The sequence below is a fragment of the Pipistrellus kuhlii genome, unplaced genomic scaffold (assembly GCF_014108245.1).
Source record: "Pipistrellus kuhlii isolate mPipKuh1 unplaced genomic scaffold, mPipKuh1.p scaffold_m20_p_3, whole genome shotgun sequence".
Classification (NCBI taxonomy): Eukaryota; Metazoa; Chordata; class Mammalia; order Chiroptera; family Vespertilionidae; genus Pipistrellus; species Pipistrellus kuhlii.
Window position 1 is genome coordinate 45,068,290 of NW_023425529.1, and position 20,549 is coordinate 45,088,838.

Below are 20,549 nucleotides of genomic sequence, written 5' to 3' on the forward strand. Positions count from 1 at the left end.
CTACCACAGCCTATCCTAGGGACCGAGGACATATCTCCTCACCTCCAGGAGGCAGGTCTGGACTGGCCTTCCTTGTTGTTTTCTCCCAGTACCAATGAGTCAAGCTCTTTCTGCCTCACTGTCCTGCATCTGAACTCCCAGCACAGGGGTGTATGTACATTCATCCTGTAATGTCCTCTCTGTGTTCTGCTTACTTCCCAGAAACATTCCCGATTCTCCACCCACATCCCCGAGAAATGAGGACAAGTTGGCGTTTTCCAGTTCATGTCCCCAGCTCAGGAGCAGGAAACCAGCCAAGGGACCTGCCACGCCACCCACAGCCGGCAGGGGGCAGAAACACACCAGCTGCATGCATTTGCTCAACTAGGTTAGCCAGAGCCCCGGGGAGGAGAAAGCCTACCTTAGCCAGCCTTTCGCTGTAATCCAGACTCTCCTGCTTGCCCCGCAGGCTGGGAGGCACAAACCAGAAACACACGTTGACAAACTCCGGCTGGAAGAGAAGGGTGTGAGCGGTGAAAGTGTCCCCCTCTCCACTGCTCCTGTGCGTCCAGCAGGGCTTTGTGTGGGGGACAGGCTACAAGGACGCAGGAACCAAGAGAACAGGATTGGTCTTACCTCCATGACCAACTCAAATCCTTCCCGCTTCTTCATCTCCTCCACCAGGTATCTTCAAAGGGAGAGCGAGCAGTCACAGGAGGAGGGGGGGAAGGGGAGAAAAGAGAGACCCAGAGAATGACTGGAGGCACTGACAGCAGCAACAGGCTTTGGGGAAGGGACGTGGGGAGGAGAACCGGAGCCACCCGCCACTCCTACCGGGCAAGGGCGAAGGCCTGGTTGACACGCCGCTCCAGCCCCTGCCCGCCCTGTGCCTTCCACATGAGCCACAGCTTCAGACAGTCCACACGGCGGCCGCACTGCACCACCTTGTCTCCCGTGTCCAGGGCCACGTCGTAGAACTTGTCCTGCTGGAAGAGGTAGCTGGCCTGCGACCCGTGGCAGCGCTTGAGCAGGTTCTGTGGGTGGGGGGTTGGAGACTGTCAGACCCCACGCTCTCCACTCAGGTTTCCTCTGGTGCTTTCTTAGCTCCGTCTGCCCATTCCTCCCCCTGGACCAGGCGGCACTGAGCTCCCAGCACAGGGGTCCAGGTACACTGCCGACGTATCCTGATGGGATAGCTGCCGGCTGACCCAGGCCCCTTGCTCTGGGTTTTCTCCTGACACCCAGAGTCCTTCCCAAACTCAGCCCGGATCCCTTCAACGACAGCTTCAAGCTGGAAACGTTTCCTCTGCCTGAAGACAGGCCGTGGGGGGGAGAGAACCCACTACCGGGAGTCAGGGAGGTCGCAGACACCCAGCTTCAGATGGAGTGGTAGTTAGAACACAGCAAGGCCAGGACCCCCTCTAAGGGTGGATGGAAAAGGAGCCAAGGTCTAAGGTGAGAAGGGACCAGGCCAGGGGTGGGGGAAGGCTTACCGTGGTGTCACGGAGGAGAAGAGCTGAGCACTGCAGGCCTGCTACGAGGAGCTTGTGGGGGTTCCAGGCCACCGAGTCAGCCCTGGGGTGGGCACAGCAAGGGTGGGTCAGCCGGCTCTTCCTCAAGCTGCCCAGCCAGGCTCCCTTCCCTTCCCTTCCCTTCCCTTCCCTTCCCAGACCTCTCAGTAAAAGGAGCTTCAGTCTCACCCCGCCCAGCAGCCATATCTGCCACCTGAGCTCCAGCCCCAATCGACCATCTCTCCAAACCCCCCCCACCACCACCACCAACAACAACCTGCTTCCCCACTGCCATAAAGCTCCCTGGACCGTGACTATTCTACGGAACAAGCATTTAAACAGTGGGACTCCGGGCACAGGGGCTGTGGGCACCTCTGGATCCCATCCAGAAGATGTCTATGCGTCTGTGACAGCAGGACGCTTCCACCCCAGGCGGCCTGTGTAGCAGAAGGAACAGCAAGGGCTTGTCCTCAGCGCAGCCCACCCCACCCTCAGGCCTACGTCCTACTCACGTCCACGTGCAGCCACAGTCCGCGACGCTGGCACAAGTCGGCAATTGCTTCCAGGGGGTCGAAGGCCCCCAGAACAGTAGTCCCAGAGGTGGCAACGACCAGGAACGGCACAGCACCCTAATGCAGAAATCGGAGCGAGAGGGGGGCTGTGCACCCAAAGAGCAGCCCAGAGCCTGGTTGCTAGAGCCCAGCTCTGAGCTCTCTGCATGCCTGACCTGGGTCATTTCAACCTTACACGGTACTACGTCCCCTTTAATTTGCAGGTGAGGACACTGAGATTCAGGGGTGTGGGTGGGAGGTTAATAATACCCCAAACTCCACACTGAGGCTCCAGAGATGGAACCCAAGCCTAGCTCTGCCTGGTGGTCTAGCTCCAACATTCTTCCTCTTTCAAAAAACGTTAATGCCTTACTGGAAGGTCAAATGATATTCTAAATTTTCTAGTAATGCAAAAGTTTATAAAGAAATTGAACCCGGCAGATATGGCTCAGCGGTTGAGCATCTACCTATGAACCAGGAGGTCACGGTTCGATTCCCAGCCAGGGCACACGCCCGAGTTGTGGGGCAATCCCCAGTGTGGGGCGGGCAGGAGACAGCCGACCTATGATTCTCTCTCATCACTGATGTTTCTTTCTCTCTCTCCCTCTCCCTTCCTCTCTGAAATCAATATCTTTTTTTTTTTTTTTTTAAGAAATTGCATGAAAGTTAAAAAAAAAAAAAAAAAAAAGCGCCCAGGCCCAAACAGCTTCACTTATCAATTCTACCAAACATTTGAAAAAGAAGCGATACCAGTTCTTCACTGACTTCTAGAGAGAGAGAGAGAGAGAGAGAGAGAGAGAGAGAGAGAGAGAGAGAGAGAGAGAGAGAAGGAAACACTCCTGATTCATCCTATGAGGCCAGTATTAACCTGATAATTCAAACAGACAAAGCATCACGAGGAAAGAAAACTGCAGATAATATATCTTATGAATATAGAGATAAAACCCAAAAGACACTAGCAAACTGAAATCAACAACATAAATGGAACAATACATCATGACAAAATGGGATTTGTTCCAGGAGTGCAAGCTTGGATTAATACCCAAAACTCCATTAAAGTAATACACCCTATCAGTAGGCAAAGGGGGAAAACACATCTCAATGTGGTCTATTGATCATCTCAATAGAAACAGAAAAACAGAAAATTCCAACACTCCTTCATGATAAAAACACTCAACAACCTAGGAATTGAAGGGAACTTCCTCAACCTGATAAAGGCAGCTACAGAACCACCTGGCCAGGCACGTATCTAGGTGGTGGGTCCGATCCTTAGTGATACAGGATACAGGAGGCAACTGGTCAATGCTTCTCTCACATCCACCTCTCTCTCTCTCTCTCTCTCTCTCTCTCTCTCTCTCTCTCTCTCTCTCTCTCTCTTTCTCTCTCTCAAAGAAAATACAAACAAAAACAAAAGCCCACTGCTAACATCATACTCAATGGTGAAAGACTAAAAGCTTTCACCCAAAGAACAGAAACAAGACAAGGATAACCACTCTCCTCACTTTTATTCAACATGGTACTGAGGTTCTAGCAGGGCACTTAGAAAGAAAAGAAAATAAGAGGCATCCAGATTGAAAAGGAAAAAAAAAAATCTGTTTACAGATAACATGATACTATATAAAATCCTAAGGAATCCACTAAAACAACTATTAGAATTAGCCCTAGCCAGTGTGGCTTGGTGGTGAGAACATAGGGCCATGCACCAAAAGGACTGCCTGTTTGATTTCCGATCAAGTCTTTCGGTCTCTCCCCCCTTTCCCTCCCTCCCTTTCACTCTCTAAAAATCAATGGAAAAAATATCCTCAAATGAGGATTAACAACAACAAAACATATCAGAATTAATAAATGAGTCCAGCAAGTTTGCAGGGAACAAGAGCAATATTAAAAAGTCAATTATAGCCCGGCTGCAGTGGCTCAGTGGTTGAGTGTTGACCTATGATCTATGAACCAGGAAGTCACAGTTTGATTCCCAGTCAGGATTTACTCCCAGGTTTCGGGCTTGATCCCCAATTGTGCAGGAGGCAGCCAGTCAGTGATTCTCTCTCCTCATTGATGTTTTTATCTATTTCCCTCTCCCTTCCTCCCTGAAATCAATTAAAAAACAAAACAAAAACAAGCAACCAAAGAAAAAATAAATTGGACCTCATCAAATATAAAACTTTTGTGCTTCAAAGGACACCATCAAGAATGTGAAAAGACAACGTAGAGACTGGAAGAAGATATTTGCAAATCATATATCTGATAAGAGATTTATATCTAGAGTGGAAAAAAATAAGCACATGACAGGATGCTCAACATCATTAGTCACAATGGAAATACTAATAAAACCACAGCAAGATATCACTTCACACCCACTAAGATAGCTACAATCAAAAAGGGAAGTAACAGCCGAAACCGGTTTGGCTCAGTGGGTAGAGAGTTGGTCTGAGAACTGAAAGGTCCCAGGTTCGATTCCAGTCAAGGGCATGTACATTGGTTGCAGGCACATCCCCGGTAGGGGGTTTGCAAGAGGCAGCTGGTCAATGTTTCTCTCTCATTGACGTTTCTAGCTCTCTATCTCTCTTCCTTCCTCCTCTCTGTAAAATATCAATAAAAAATATATTTAAAAAAAAAAAAGGGAAGTAACAGGTGTCAGTGAGGATGTGGAGAAACTGGAGCCCTTATATGCACTGCTGGTGGGATCACACCCTGGAGCAGTCACTTTGAAAAACAGTCTGGTGGTTCCTCAAAGGTTAAATATAGAATTACCACATGACTTAGCCATTCCACTACCAGGTATATAACGGGGGGGAGGGGGGGGCATGGGGGGGGATGGAGAGAATATTCACATAAAAACGTATACACAAATGTTTAGAACAGGACTACTTATAACAGCCCAAACTGGAAATAACCCAAATGTTCATCAACTAAGAAATTGATAAAGTATGGTATATCTATAGAATGGGATGTTGCAAATTGACAGCCAAGTCATCACAAAGATGGCAGCACCCATAGCCACATGATGGCAGCACCCAGATCTCTCAGCCCCCTTGGAGTCCCCCAGTCCTTTTACCAGCCCCACTGAGGGGAGGGGGAATGGCAGGCACGTGTTGTAGCCGGACCCGCCCTCAGCACTCCAGCTGCCCAGGGCTACTGGAAGCTAAGGTAACCAGAGCCAGCAGAGATTTGCGCTGCTGGCAGTGGCAGCAGCAGAGGTGTGATGGGGCATAGCCTTCCCCTGATGGGGTCACCTCCCACACCTGGGGTCTCTTGGATTGTAAGAGGGGGCAGGCCGGGCCCCCCCTCCAGTGCATGAATTATCATGCACTAGGCCTCTAGTTTAGCAATAAGAAAGAAGAACTGATACATGCTACAATATGAATGAACCTTGAAAACATGCTAAGCAAAAGAAGTCCATTACAAAAACCCTGTATAGGATGATTCCATTTCTATGAAAAATTCAGAATAGTTAAATCACAGAGATACCATATAGATTTGTGATTTCCTAATGGGAAGGAAGTATGGGAATATTGGCGATTGATGGCCAGAAGATATGGGGTTTCTTTTGAGAGTGATGAAAATATTCTAATATTTATTGTAGTGATAGTTGCACAACTCTGTAAGTATGTTGAAAACCACTGAATTGTACCGTGAGTAAATTATATGGCATGCGAATGTAATTCTATCTTAATAAAGAAAGCTATTGCCACCTGACCAGCATGGCTCAGTGGCTGAACAGTGACCTATGAACCAGGAAGTCATGGTTCGATACCCAGTCAGGAATGACTGGGTTGCCAGCTCAATCCTCAGTGGGAGGCATATGGAGGCAGCCAATCAATGATTCTCTCCCATCATTGATGTTTCTCTCTCTCTCTCTCCCCCTCCCTTCCTCTCTGAACTTAATAAAAAAATATTTTTTTAAAAAGCTATTACCCAGGCCTGGCCGGCATGGCACAGTGGTTGAGCGTTGACCTATGGACCAGGAGGTCATGGTTCGATTCCCGGTCAGGACACATGCCCGGGTTTGGGCTCAATCCCCGGTAGGGGACTGTGGAGGACGCATCCAAACAATGATTCTCTCATCACTGATGTTTCTATCTCTTTCTCCCTTTCCCTTCCTCTCTGAAATCAATTAAAATATGTTAAAAATAAATAAGTAAATAAAAAATAAAAGGCTATTACCCAAAGAAATTTATACATTAAAAGTGATACCCCGCCGAAACCAGTTTCTCTCAGTGGATAGAGCGTCGGCCTGAGGACTGAAAGGTCACGGGTTCGATTCCGGTCAAGGGCATGTACCTTGGTTGCAGGCACATCCCCAGTAGGGGGCGTGCAAGAGGCAGCTGATCGATGACTCTCGTCGATGTTTCTAACTTTCTACTCTATCTCTCTCCCTTCCTCTCTGTAAAAAATCAATAAAATATATATTTTTTTAAAAAGTGATATCCCACTGTTCTATTTTTTTTTAAATTGATTTTAGAGAGATAGAGAGAGAGGGGCAGGGAAACAAATTTGTTGTTCCACTTATTTATACATTCAATGGTTTATTCTTGTGTGTCTTGACTGGTAATTGAACCCCAAACCTCGGGATATCAGGATGGCGCGCCAACCAACTGAGCTACTAGGCCAGGGCCTACTCTCCTGTTCTAATTGTTGCTCATACTGCTACTGGAGGTAACATCCGTATGTCAATAAATTCATGTTGTTCCCAATAACAATAAGCTCATCACACTGTCCTTCCTTTACTGCAATTTGCTATATAAACTTTATATATACACACACTTAAATGTATGGTGGAGGTATTTTGATGTTAGTATTTTATATATATGTTCCAATAATAATAAAAACAATATGGTAGTCAATATGTATAGTACTTCATGGGCTCTAAATGCTTTACATATATTAATTCACTTAATCCTTACAATGATCTGTGATAACTTCTACATTATACCCATTTTACAAAGGAAGAAACCAAGACACACAGATATGGTATCATAATTTATCTACTGAAGAACATTAAACTTTAAAAAATTTTATTCTTAGCTCCAGTGCACAGAATTCTAAATACTGGGATGATGATTTATAGAATAGATCCTAGCAGTGGGACTCTGAATCAGTGGACAGATACATTTAAAATGTATACACGTACTGGTACAGTGCCAAAATGCCCTCCAAGATGGCTGCAGCGGATCAATAGTCCCTTCTCCACCCTCCCTCTCCCCCGCCCCGTGTGGAGGCCTCCACATTTCGCACTGCTCAGTCTGCACTCCTCACTGGCCCACACACCTTCCCAAGGTTCTCTCTGTACAGAAACCTTCCACACTATACTTCAGGCTGCCAACACCCTCTCTGTGGTGCCACCTTGGAATTCCACTCAGTCACTCAGTCCTGCTCCTGCCTCTTGGGGTCCAGTCCTGCCTGCGGGTCTCGGCAGAGTTCCTGAGAGGACCACAGAGTGTCCGTGGCCCTCAGGCTCCCCTCAGACCATTTCAACCCACAGAGGAGGCAGGCACAGAGATCAAGAAGAGGGATAAGGGATGCCTTGAGTAGGGAGAGCCCAAAGAACCCTCCAAGAGCCGAAACCAGTTTGGCTCAGTGGATAGAGTGTCGGTCTGCGGACTGAAAGGTCCCAGGTTCGATACCCGTCAAAGGCATGTACATTGGTTACGGGCACATCCCTGGTGGGGGGTTGTGCAGGAGGCAGCTCGTTGATGTTTCTTTCTCATCGATGTTTCTAGCTCTCGGATATATCCCTCTCCCTTCCTCTGTAAAAAATCAATTAAAAAAATATATATATATATATATTTTTTTTTTAAAGAATCCAAGAAAAAAACACACCCCAGCTCCACCTACATCACACCCCTGTGCCCCTTGCTCACTCACCTCAGCTTCGGCCAGACTGATCTGCCTCTCCAGATCCTCAGGGATCATCTTCCCTCTGGAAAAGAATACGGAGTGGGTAAAGGAGTAATTGGACTCTAGGCTAGGAAGTGTTGAGAGTAGGGTAATGTGGGGTTAGCAATACAGAGGCCACAATGTTGATATTTTCCCTAAGACATCTCAGGGCATAGGGCAGGAGACTTGAGCACTGAGAGACAGAAGCAACTGTTGTGTAGAAGCAGAGAGTGAAGAGAAGTCCACCAGAAGTGTGGCCTGCGGCCAGAGCTTCTGACAGCAGGAAGGCATGCTGCACCGAGCCGGGCAGGGCCACAAGGACAGGACTGTCACCTCTCATCTGCCTCGACCACTCGGACACTGTCGGTGCCAAGTCCCAGGAAAGCAGCTCCTTTTTTGAAGGAGTAGTGACACTGTGGAGAAAGACAGAGAGTGTGCCAGGCTGGGGTGAGAGGGCAGAGAGGATGGGGAGGGGAGAGAGACTAGTAAAGGTCAAGTGTAAGTTGTAATAGGTGAGATCCTGTAGACCTGGGCTTCTCAAGCATTCAGGAGCCTTCAAATCGCCAGGGACTTTGATTAAAGGCAGAGTCAGATACAATATGTCTGGGGTGAGGCCTGAGAGTCTGCATTTCTCACAAACGCCCCCGTGATGCTGATGCTGCTGGGCCAAGGACCACCCTCTGGGTGGAAAGGGTGTGGACTGTGTCCACCTCACTAGTTGTCCCTTTCCATCCCCTCCCCCACAACTGAAGGCAAGGTGCATGGGAGCCCCCTGATTCGAAGGAAGCACACGTACGTGGGGGCAGGCTGCCCTTGGAAGAGATGGGTCTGGGCAGGCAGAGAACCTGACTGGCTAGAGGTTAGAATCGGGAGCCTAGGGTAGGCCTGTGCCTCCTCCCCACCTCCTTCGTTGTGAAGAGGGCCAGGGGCGGCAGTGCCCGGACGCCCCTCTGCTTGCAGTCGGGATAGCGCTGATAGCGGGCCAGGTTCACGGCATACATGTTGGAGATAGAGCCGCCTGTCACGGGGAGAAGGGATGGTGGTGACGAGAGGGACAGACAGTGGGTCAAAACTGGAGCTTGCAGAAACCGGTTTGGCTCAATGGATAGAGCGTCGGCTTGGGGACTGAAGGGTCCCTGGTTCAATTCCGGTCAAGGGCATGTACCTTGATTTCGGGCATATCCCCAGCAGGGGGTGTGCAAGAGGCAGCTGATCGATGACTCTCTCTCATCGATGTTTCTAACTCTCTATCCCTCTCCCTTTCTCTCTGTAAAAAATCAATAAAATATATTAAAAAACAAAACAAACAAACAAACAAAAAACTGAAGCTTGCCCCTTTTGACCTCTCTACCCAGAAGAACTGATAAAAAAAACAAACATGAAGGATTGGCTCCCAGGTCTCTACCAATGCCATGAGGGCCCAGAACAGCCCAGGGATCTAGGTCCCCTGACTCCCCCCTACACAGCCTGGCCTGTCTCCCGGACACCTGCCACCCGGGGTGAGCAGGCACAGGAGCATCGATCCCACGGACTGTTTGGCAAACGGGGAGGCAGGGTATTGGGCAGCCTCTGTCTGGTTTGGCCAGAGCCCAGCTGGAGAGGAAACAAAGAGCTCTAAGCCCTGCCAGATTAGAGCAGGGAACGTGGGGAAGGAAGAACCCTTTAAAAGGCCAAAGGAAGACACCCCTCCTTCTCACATACCAGGGCAGAAGACCCCGTCCCCAGAGCTCCAGCCCACCAGCGCCCGGAGCTTTGTCAGCACCTCTTCTTCCATGAGGACAAACACGGGGGCGATTTCATACGTGTACCTGCCAGGAGAAGGGACAATGAGAAAGGCGAAGGGCCCAAAGAGAGGAAGGAGTTGGTGACAAAGAACCAAGGAAGCAAGAATGCGAGCAGGCCTGGTGGGGTAGCTCAGCTGATTAGAGCGTCATCCAACGCACCAAGGCTGTAAATTTGATTCCCAGTCAGGCACATACAAGAATCAGCCAATGGCTCTGGCCAATGTTGCTCAGTGGTTAGAGTGTTGGGGGGTTCAATTCCCAGTCAAGAGCATGTACTAGTCAGGGTGGGTACAGGAGGCAGTCAATCAATATGTCTTTCTCACATCGATGCTTTTCTCTCCCTCTCTCTTTTTCTCTCTCCCTCCCTTTCTTCCACTCTTTCTAAAAAAAAAAAAAAATCAGTGGAGCCGAAACTGGTTTGGCTCAGCAGTAGAGCTTCGTGGACTGAAAGGTCCCGGGTTCGATTCCCGTCAGGGGCATGTACGTTGGTTGCGGGCACATCCCGGGTGAGGGTGTGTGCGGGAGGCAGCTGGTCGATGTTTCTCTCTCATCGATGTTTCTGGCTCTCTCTCTCTCTCTCTCCCTTCCTCTCTGTAAAAAATCAATAAAATATATATATTTTTTTAAATCAGTGGAAAAAATATCCTCAGGTGAAGACTGACAATAACAACAAAAAAAGTCAACCAATGGATACATGAATAAATGGAACAAATCAATGTTCCTCTCCCTCACTTTTTCCTTCTCTAAAAACCAATTAAAAAAAATTTTTTTTAAATGAGAACAAACGAGGGTCAAGAGGCAGGAGAAAGCTTAGAGAAAGGGAGCCTGCAGGGCAAAAAGGGGAAGACCCTGCCAGCAGAACAGAGATGGGGAAAATCATTTTCTTCCCCTCCCCCTCGGCATGGCTTGTGCAAACCCATGTCCTCTGAGGGGTGGTGGAAGGGGCCTTGGCATGTCTCACTGGCTGGTGTTGAGGCTCTCGGTGACAATACGCCCGGCCAGAGCATGGGGATCCAAGCCTGAGAAGAGCTGGTTGAAGAAGTGAGGGTGACCTGGAAAGGGGACAGGAGCTCAGCGTCGAGCCGGGTACAAACTCCAGACGCTGGCACTCTCCCCTCCCAGAACCCAGGACCCACAGGTCTTCACGCTGTAGCGGATCACAGCCCGGCACCGCGCCAGGATCTGCTCCTTCGACTCCCCCTGGCTCCGCAGCTCCAAGTCCAGCAGCTGCCTCAGCTCCTCCGGCTCCTTCCACTCACAGACCTGGGGGGAGACGCGGGGGCCCTCAGACACTCCACTGACTGCTGCCCAGACCACTTCTCAGTCTACACGAGACACCACCAACATGCACTTAAAGCAACACGTCAGGGGTATTTTTAAAGCAGCACATGATCAAGGGGAAATAAGCACAGTAAGACCCAGTATATAATCCCTGAGGCACACGGTGGGAGAAGTCTGTGGAAAAGTCTTCTTGGAGGAGCACAGTTCTGAGCCAGGTTGGTGGACAGACAGAACAGGGAGAAAGGACCCACCTTCTCAGAGGCACTGGTCCCTTTCCAAACGACTTCATCCACAACAATCCCAAACACGTCCCGAAGCAAGGCTTCTGCGGCCGCGGGGTCCCAGTCCGGGGAGAGGAGTGGAGTAGAGTCAGCCATCGGGACAAAATCTGTGAGCAGAGCAGGAGTTATTGCCTCCTCAGCCTGCGTATGAACCAAGAACCCCAATCCCTTAGTGCGCCTCAGGCCCCAGTCCTGCAGCTCGGTCCTGGCCGTCACTGTGTAGACAAGAACAAATGATAGCACCAGGGAGAAGCCAGGAGAAACAGGTGAGAGGAAAGAAGGCAGTGAGCACAGATGAGGTGAAATCTCGTGGCCACGGCCCGCCTAACGCAACAAGAGGCTTACTTTTCTGCTCAGGTCTCCGTGCCGGTGAGCTGGAGGCAGGTTGCACAATTTGCGTTTCAGACTGTTAATACCAGGGAAGCAGAGGGAATGAGTACAGGCAGCAGTCACATGACCATGACATCACTCTGTGACCTTGCCCTAAAGAAAATGGACACAGATAAGGACACTAGGTTAAGTCCTCTGAATAATCATTAGCTGACGTGAAGGAGGAGGAAATGAGATAAAAGGCAAAAAACACACACCACATTCACATCAGGGTTCAGAGGAGCAGAGAGCCAGCCGAAAGAGTGGCTTTCCACCTGAACCAAAGGTCCCAGGATAGGGCTTCTGGGATATGTTTGGCAGGGAGACAAGAGCGAGGGGAGGGGAGACCACAGTGGGACGGGAGCCTGGGAGAGACCAGCGGTGGTACGATGGCTTAGGCAGGCCTCAGAGGCCAATCTCCGCATCCCAGCCCCCACAGTCTTTTCAGAACTGTCCCCGTTTCTAAAGCCCTCTCCCTGAGCAGGAAGGAAAGGAGGTTACATTGAGGAAGCATTTGGTTAAACAAGTGTAACCCTGTGCCATGCGGGCCGAGAGTGCTCGATAACAGGGAGGGGCTGTTTGAAGTGAACACCAGCTGTGTTCATGACGGGGCGCTGGGCCCTGAGAAAGCCTCCCTGTCCCAGGGGGAAGGCACAGATGTACACGCAACGGGCATGGCTGGGTGCTGACCCCAAGCATTACTCAGGAAAAGAGAAGGCTGAAGGTTGGGAGGATCGGAGCGGGACTGGAGCTGAATCTTGGAAGCGGGCAGGAGAAATGAGGCTGACGGAAAGGAGGAAGAGAGGCATGCAGGGGTAGGGGAGGAAGGCCATGAGCTTGCATCAGGAAGGAGTGTGGCTTGCTCTAAGGTTGGGGAAAGGGCCCAGCTGGCTGGAGGAAGGGTCTGCAGGAGTCATACAGGAGCACAGCTGCACAAGATTACAGGGAGCCTGGAGTGCCAGCCAGGCCAAGGAATCTAAATCTTATCCTGCAGAAAACAGGAAGCCACTGAAAGATTCCGTGTCAAGCTGCACTGATTACACTGAATTCAACACTACGGAATTGCCCTAACCAGTTTGGCTCAGTGGATAGAGCCTGTGGACTGAAAGGTCCCAGATTCCATTCCAGTCAAGGGTATGTACCGTGGTTGTGGGCACATCCCCAATAAGAGGTGAGCAGGAGGCAGCTGATTGATGTTTCTCTCTCATTGATGTTTCTCTATCCCTTTTTCTCTGTAACAGATCAATAAAAATAAGAAAAACAACACTTATGGAATCTATTGTACTTTGGAAGAGAAAGAAGAGTCAAAGATAACCCTGGGTTTCAAGCCTGGGTGACTGGAAAAATAACCATCCCCCTGAAAGAAACTGGGGTGCAGAGAGGGGAAGCTGGGTGGAACGTGAAATGCCTGTTTCTGGGAAATACTCATCCACCTGGAGGTGTCCTGGGGCTACAGGGCAGGCCCAGAGCTCTGATGAGATGCTAGAATGGAAAGCAAATTTGAGAGTCAGTTGGATGTCAGTCAGCTGAAGCCTTGGGACCAGCTCCATCCAGAGAGAGAGCCAGGGAAAGGGGGGCCAACACTAAGGCCTGGGACACCCCTGAATGAAGGGGCAAGAGGATCAAGAAAATGTGGAGAGGGAAGAACCTCCCTCAAAGCGGGCTGCTCTGATGTAAGCCCACTGGCAACAGCCACACTGGTTGAAAACAAAGGCCCAGGGGACCTTGATGGTCCTGCCCTTAAACTTCTCTTCAGTTGATCGACGTTGGGGCAAATAAAGAAGTTGTTTAAAATGATTGAGAATAAGAGTCAACCCTTCCTCAGTGCTCACTCTAGCTCCCATGATGGGGTATTTAGGTTGACAGGCTAAAGGGAGAGAGGCTAATAAAAATAGGTAATTGCTCGGGCTGGTGTTGCTCGCTGGTTAGAGCGTTGGCTCATGCACCAAGGGTCGCTGGTTCCATTCCTAGACAAGGGCATGTCACTGGGTAGCAGGTTCAACCCCTGGCTCATAGTACCCACTCTGGGCGTGTGCAGGAAGCAACCAATCAATGTGTCTCTCTCACATCAATCTCTCTCTCTCTCCCTCCCTTCCTTCCACTATCTCTAAAAATCAATGGAAAAAATATCCTTGGGTGAGGATTAACAACAACAAAAATGGGTACCAATGGGAGGAAACCAAGATGGCAGCATAGGTAAACGCCTAACTGCAGCCTCATACAACAATTTCAAAAAATACAACTAAAATATAAAGTAGACATTACCCAGAACTACAGGAAAGTTGACTGACTGGAAATTCTACAACTAAAAGGAAAGAGAAAACCAGAAGGAAAATCAGAGGAGCCGTAAAAGCCTAAGGTACGGAGACAAGGTGTGCCTGTGGGGAGAGAATGGAGCCGGAGAGGAGGGGCAGTTGAGTGCCTGGTTGGCGTTCCTTAGCGGGAAGGAGATAAAAGCTCTGGACTGCACTGAACCCCACTTCCAACTGCACTGAACCCCAGTTCTGGGATCATTGGGGGAGAGACTAGACTGTCCGGTAGTGGGCGAAACTCGAGGGCACCTTTCTCTCAGAGGTGCTTGCAGAGAGTACCAAAGGACACTGCGGAACACTGAGACTCAGGAACCTCATAGGGAGGAGCTGACAGGAAGCCAAGGCTGTAGGCTCCACCCTGAAACTCCACCCCATCCAAGCTGAGCACAGAGGCTTTTGAATAAGGCTCTCTACCAGCAATAGACACTGCTGATCCTCACAGCCAATTGGCCTGGAGGACAGTTCCTCCCAGTGAAACCAACAAAAATTAAGACTTTACTATTAGGTCTAGTAATAATTAATGTCGTTTTCTAATACATTTTTAAATCGAATTTATTTAAACAATACAACAAAATTTAATCAACAATATAGTTGCTGTTGTTTTCTACTACTTGTGCCCAATGCTCAGGAAGCATTTTAATCCCTCTGTTGTAAAATTCTTGTGATTTTGATGCAAAAAATTCGGTCAATGCATTTTTGAGGCATTCTTCATTATTAAATTTTTTTCCAAGAAGAAAGTTTTGCAAAGAACGAAACAAATGGTAATCGGAAGGGGCAATATCAGGAGAATATGCAGGTTGAGGGAGAACTTCCCATTCCAACTGGCGCCGTTTTTCAGCAGTAATTCTTGCAGTATGAGGTCGTGCGTTATCGTGGTGAAGAATTACGCCTTTCCGATTAATCAGCGCGGGTTCTTTTTCTCTTAAAGCTTGGGCTAACCTTTCCAATTGGGCACTATACACTGCACTTGTAATGGTTTGGTTAGATGGTAAAAGTTCATAATGAAGAATTCCTTTAAAATTCCACCAAACACACAACATCACTTTTTTCGCATGCAAGTCAGGTTTTGGCGTGGGCTCAGAGGCTCATTTTTGTCCAACCATTGAGGCCGCCTTTTCAAATTAACATACAGCACGCTTTGTTCTTCTACGGTAAAAATTTGCTCTAAAAACGGCAAACGGTTTTGACGGGAGAGGAGCGAACTGCAAATTGTGACTCTTTGATTACGGTTGTTGTCGGTCAACTCATGAGGAACCCATTTTCCAAACTTTTGGACTTTGCCAAGTGCATGCAATTGATTGGAAATTGTTTTCTGTGAACAATTTAAAGTTGTCGCAAGCTCTTGTTGGGTAATTTGAGGATTTTGCACCAAAAGAGCTTGAAGAGCTTCTTGATCAAAATTGGACACACGGCCTCAACCACTCTTGTCATCTAACGAAAAATTTCCCTCGCGAAATTTCTCAAACCAACGCTGGCATTTTCTGGCGCTAACTGCATCTTGACCAAGAGCACTACAGATGTTTTTTGCAGCCTCACTTGCTTTTCTTCCTAATTGGAACTCGTAAAGCATGCAGTGCCGAATATGCTCTTCATCCGCCATCTTCTTAGCCCTAGTTTTGCAACAAAAACCAAACCAAACACAAACTTTTTCAAGCAAAACTTGTTAATTGCACTTCACACGTTCTGTAGATACCACGTGTTTGAAGGTTATGTCAATACAAGTCAACACCAAGCAAGATTTTAAACGCATGTTGAAAAACGACATTAATTATTACTAGATCTGATACAAAAGACTGTCCACACTGTCCACAAAGGGGTACACCAAGAGTGTCCACCTCAGATAACTGGGAGGCTGACCCACTGAACCATATAGGATACCTTAACACACAAAGCCACCCTACCAACTCAGAGAAGCAGCAAAAATGTCGAGACAAGGAAACAGATCACAAATGAAAGAAATGGAGGAAAAAAAGCAACTGGATATAGAGTTCTAAACTACGCTTATAAGTTTTTTCAAGAATTTCCTAGAAAAGGCCAATAAAATAAATGAGACCTATGAGGATATGAAAAGGGATCAACTAGAAATAATGGACACATTGTTCGAAATAAAAAAATATTATACAGAGTCCTAAAAACAGAATGGAAGATCGCAAGAATCAAGTCAAAGATTTGGAACGCAAAGAACCAGAGGACACTCCTCCACAGAAGCAAGAAGACAAGAGAATCCAGAAAGTTGAAGATAGTATAAGAAACCTCTGGGACAACTTCAAGCGAACCAACATCAGAATTATGGGGGTCCCAGAAGATGAGAGAGAGCAAGATATTGAAAACATATTGAAAGAAATAGTGACAGAAAACTTCCCCCTCCTGGTGAAAGAAATAGACCTACAAGTCCAGGAAGCGCACAGAACTCCAAACAAAAGGAATCCAAAGAGGACCACACCAAGACACATCATAATTAAAATTCCAAGAGCAAAAGACAAAGAGAGAATATTAAAAGCAGCAAGAGAAAAGCAGGTAGTTACCTATAAAGGAGCACCCATACGATTGTCATCTGATTTCTCAACAGAAACCATGCAGGCCAGACCGGAATGGCAAGAAATATTCAAGGTGATGAATAACAAGAACCTACAGCCAAACATAATCTACCCAGCAAAGCTATCACTCAGAATCGAAGGCCAGATAAAGAGCTTCACAAATAAAAAAAAGCTAAAGGAGTTCATCACCGCCAAACCAGAATTTTATGAATTGCTGAAGGAAGAGGAAGAAAATAAAGATAAAAATTATGAACAATAAATATGTAACTATCAATAAGTGAATCTAAAAACCAAGGGAATTAAAAACCTGATGAACAATATTAACTGTTGAATATAATAGAATCAGAAGTATGGAAGGGGAGTGGACTGATGATTCTCGGGGGAAAAGAGGAGTGGGGGGTGTGGGAAGAGACTAAACATAAACTGTGCACCTATGGATGAGGACAATGGGGAGTGGGGAAAGGGCAGAGGGTGGGGTGGGAACCTGGTGGAGGGGGGAAAAAATGAGAAACTTTTGTAACAATATGAACAATAAAGATTTATTTTTTTAAAAAATAGGTACCAATGAAGGCAGTACTCACCACACTCTGTACTCAACATGTATTATTCTAATCTTCACAACTGTTTGGGGTAAGTTTATTACCTACAGCTGAAGATGAGGAAACTGAGCTTTCAGAGACCCTATGTATTTAACTTGTTCAGATCAAGCAGCTGGTATGTGGCCCAGCTGGGTTCGAACTCAGGTGCGTTGGGCTCAGAAGTCCCTGCTCCTAACCATCATGCTCGACGGCCATGTGTGTGGCTCCCTTGGGCACTGACTTGGCTGCAGTGTGAAGGCCGTTCGGCCAGGAGTGACGATACCTCAGGACAGAGTTTCCATAAAATAAGGGTTTAAAGAGAGATTCTCCAAGGCCCTGCTGGTGTTCACAGGAGCTTAGGTCCTTGGATGTGGCAAGCAGGCCAGGCAAGACTTTCCTGTCTCTGCCGGGGTGGAGAACAGGTTGTGAGGGGTTTGCCAGGAGGGAATGACTAGTGAGGAAGAGAGACACCTGGCTGGAGGAAGGCCTAAAGAGAGGACCTGCAGAGAAGACCACACTCAGTCTACCTGGCACCTTCTTTGTCCATTCCATGTCAAGTCACCTCTCAGAAAGGAAATCTGGAGGTGAAAACGCTAAACACTCCTGTTTCCTCCAGGTGTGAACAGGAAGGGGAGGCATCACTACCCGTTCCCCAAACAGAATCCTGTCCTGGATTCCTGAGAGGGGGAGGAGCCCCTCCTGCCAAGAGTTTTTCTTTTTAAAAGCAAGAAGGTATTATCCCACAATATAGAATGATAAAGAAAAAAAAAAAAAAACACGAATCGGAACAGTATTTTAGCCCCTGGCTGAGATGTTGATTTTTTTCACGAGTCACAAGTGTTTTTCTGACTTTATGGGATCTCTAGTCCATAAACTACTGTAACCATCACTCCTTCTTATCTTATTTTCCTTCATTTCTACAACCTAGATTGTACAGTCCATCATTTCGACCCTTCTTGGTCCAAAATCCTCAACTCCCAGCCCCACTGTCCTTCCACCAAACCCACCTGGCAAAACTCCAATCCAACTGGCCAGTCCTTCTCTTTGTATTTTTTAATTAATTTATTTATTTCTTGTCTAAAGTTTTACATGTCTCCTTCTCCCCCCCTCCCCCACTTGAACCCTGCCCCCAGCCATTCCCACCCCACCGCCCCAGTGTCTGTGCCCATTGGTTATGCTAATCTGCATGCATACAAGTCCTTTGGTTGCTCTCTAACCCTCTGCCCGGCCATTTGTCTCTGGATCTATTCTTGTTCATCAAATTATGTTGATCATTATATCCCACATATGAGTGAGATCATACGATATTTACAGTATCTTTCTCCGACTTGGCCAGTCCTTCTCTTACCAAATGCACCAGGACGGCTGGATTCTGCTAGTGAAAACCACCTAACCATTCAAATTGGTATTGCTATAGACTCATGGTCTGTGCTCATTCCAGTTAAACACAGCAGATAAAAAAGCATAGGTTTACCACTCCTCCTTCCTGAAACCCCACTAAAATTGCATCAGTGGAATTTTAACGTCAGAAGAATAAAGCAAATGAGAAGAGAGACAAGTGGTAAGACATGTCAATAATGGCAGAAGATGGAAAGCAGATGAAAAGTGGTAAGTGGCTTAGCAAGGGGCATAAAGTCAAAACCACTGTACCTGCAGAAGGCTGAGCCAATAGAAAACTATCTGATTCTTGGGGCTGGGGCCCAAAGAGGCTCAGGAATTATAAACACCCCCTGGCTGGTGTTGCTCGGTGCCTAGGGCCTCGGCCTACGCACAGAGGAGTGGAAGGGTTGTGGGATAAAGGGCACATATCTGGGTTGCAGGTTCATCCCTGGTCCCTGTTGGGGCGCCTGTGGGAGGCAGCCAATCAATGTGTTCGCTCACACCGAGGTTTCCAGCTATCTGGGAAGGCAGGAGGGAGGGCACAGCTAAAAACATGGAAATTAGATGAACATTTATAATATATAAGGAACATTGAGGCCTTCACTCTTCTCCCCTTGCCCCTTCAGTCAGGCAACTCTCCTCCCCCTAGTTCCAAAGAAGCAGGAGGTTTGTTTCCTAGAGAAACTGCAACAGGGAGGTCTGGACTTAGGAATGTCGGTTACAGCAGGAGGTGAGAATGACACTACTAAAGGAAGGGTTAGCCTTGGCCGGTGCTCAGTGGTTAGAGCTGAAGGTTGAGGGTTTGATTCCCAGTCCCAGTCAGGGCACATGTAGAGAGGATGCAGCATCTTGAATATTTTTTACCACAGCAAAACTGACTAATATTGAAGTTCAACTAAAGTAAAACTATTAAAACTATTGACAACAAGCTTCAAAACTTCATATGTCAAATTTGCTGAAGGTGTTAACATCATATTTTTACACTTAAAAATGTTGAATTTCATGCCAAAAACAAGAGCATTTGTGGACGTTTTAATTCCTTACTTTTATTTTGAAGAAAAGTACTGCTGAAAGTTATCGTATACTTCAGGATGCTTATGGTAAACATGCTCTATCTCAAGATTTTATTGATTTTTTTACAGAGAGAAAGGGAGAGGGGTAGAGAGCTCGAAACATCGATGAGAGAGAAACATGGATCAGCTGTCTCCAGCACACCCTCTCCTAGGGATGTGCCAGCAACCAAGGTACATGCCCTTGTCCGGAATCAAACCTGGGACCTTTCAGTCCACAGGCCGACGCTCTAAGCCAAACCGGTTAGGGCTTGACTGATCTGTTTGTTTGTTTGTTTGTTTGTTTAATCTTCAAATTCACATCTTCCTCTCTTACTTAAAAACATCAGAATAACACTAAAACCTGGATAAAACTTCACTTTTTTTTCCTCTGGGCTATTTTGTAATATTCTTTCTTTAAACACTTTTTGGAAGGAAAATAGTAACTTTACAGAGGAGAAACCTGGTGGGCACCACCTTACACAAGTGATCAATGCTAACATCACAAATAATGGGACAGAATGACATGACGGGCCTCCTAAGGCACTGAAAAACACTCAACATCCCTTATGTAACATGGATGGTCATTCTACAAAATAACTCGTCTGTACTCTTCAAAAATGTCAATTTCATGAAAATCAAAGAAAGACTGAGAGACTTTTCTAGACTAAAGGAAACTAGAGACACTATAGACAAAAGGAAAGTGTCATCTCAGATCAGCTCTCGGATAAGGAAGAACACACCTGCTATGAGCAACATTATTGAACAACTGGTGGAGTCTGACTATGAATGCCTTTGATCGGCACTCAACTTCCTGAGTTTAGTCATTGCATTGTGGTTATATAAGAGAACATTGTTTTTAAAAAAATATGTGTTTTTAGTGATTTTTAGACAGAGGGAGAAGGAGAGAGGGAAGTGGAGAGAGAAACATCGATGTCAGAGCAGGAGATTAGCTGCCTCCTGCACACTCCCTACTGGGTATCAAGGTCACAACACAGGCATGTGCCCTGATCTGGAATCAAACCAGCAACCTTTTGGTGCATGAGACGACACCCAACCAACT

At 47.3% G+C, this 20,549-nt stretch overlaps 1 protein-coding gene across 5 annotated transcripts in view; it reads right to left on the minus strand.

The window, feature by feature from the left end:
• CSAD (cysteine sulfinic acid decarboxylase) overlaps nt 1–20,549 on the minus strand; it is a 40,951-nt gene that overhangs the window by 11,111 nt on the left and 9,291 nt on the right. For 2 of the 5 annotated variants that reach the window (XM_045588024.1, XM_036457924.2), the window contains exons 2-14: nt 11,232–11,368; nt 10,836–10,962; nt 10,661–10,751; nt 9,617–9,723; nt 8,818–8,933; nt 8,249–8,328; nt 7,904–7,958; nt 2,003–2,119; nt 1,863–1,927; nt 1,473–1,554; nt 814–1,013; nt 616–667; nt 401–490 (exon numbers count right to left, since the gene is read on the minus strand). In XM_045588024.1, coding sequence (XP_045443980.1) covers nt 401–490; nt 616–667; nt 814–1,013; nt 1,473–1,554; nt 1,863–1,927; nt 2,003–2,119; nt 7,904–7,958; nt 8,249–8,328; nt 8,818–8,933; nt 9,617–9,723; nt 10,661–10,751; nt 10,836–10,962; nt 11,232–11,357 — 1,308 coding nt within the window. In that variant the 5' untranslated portion in view covers nt 11,358–11,368. The other 3 variants (XM_036457926.2, XM_036457927.2, XM_036457928.2) reach the window with 3 other exon arrangements.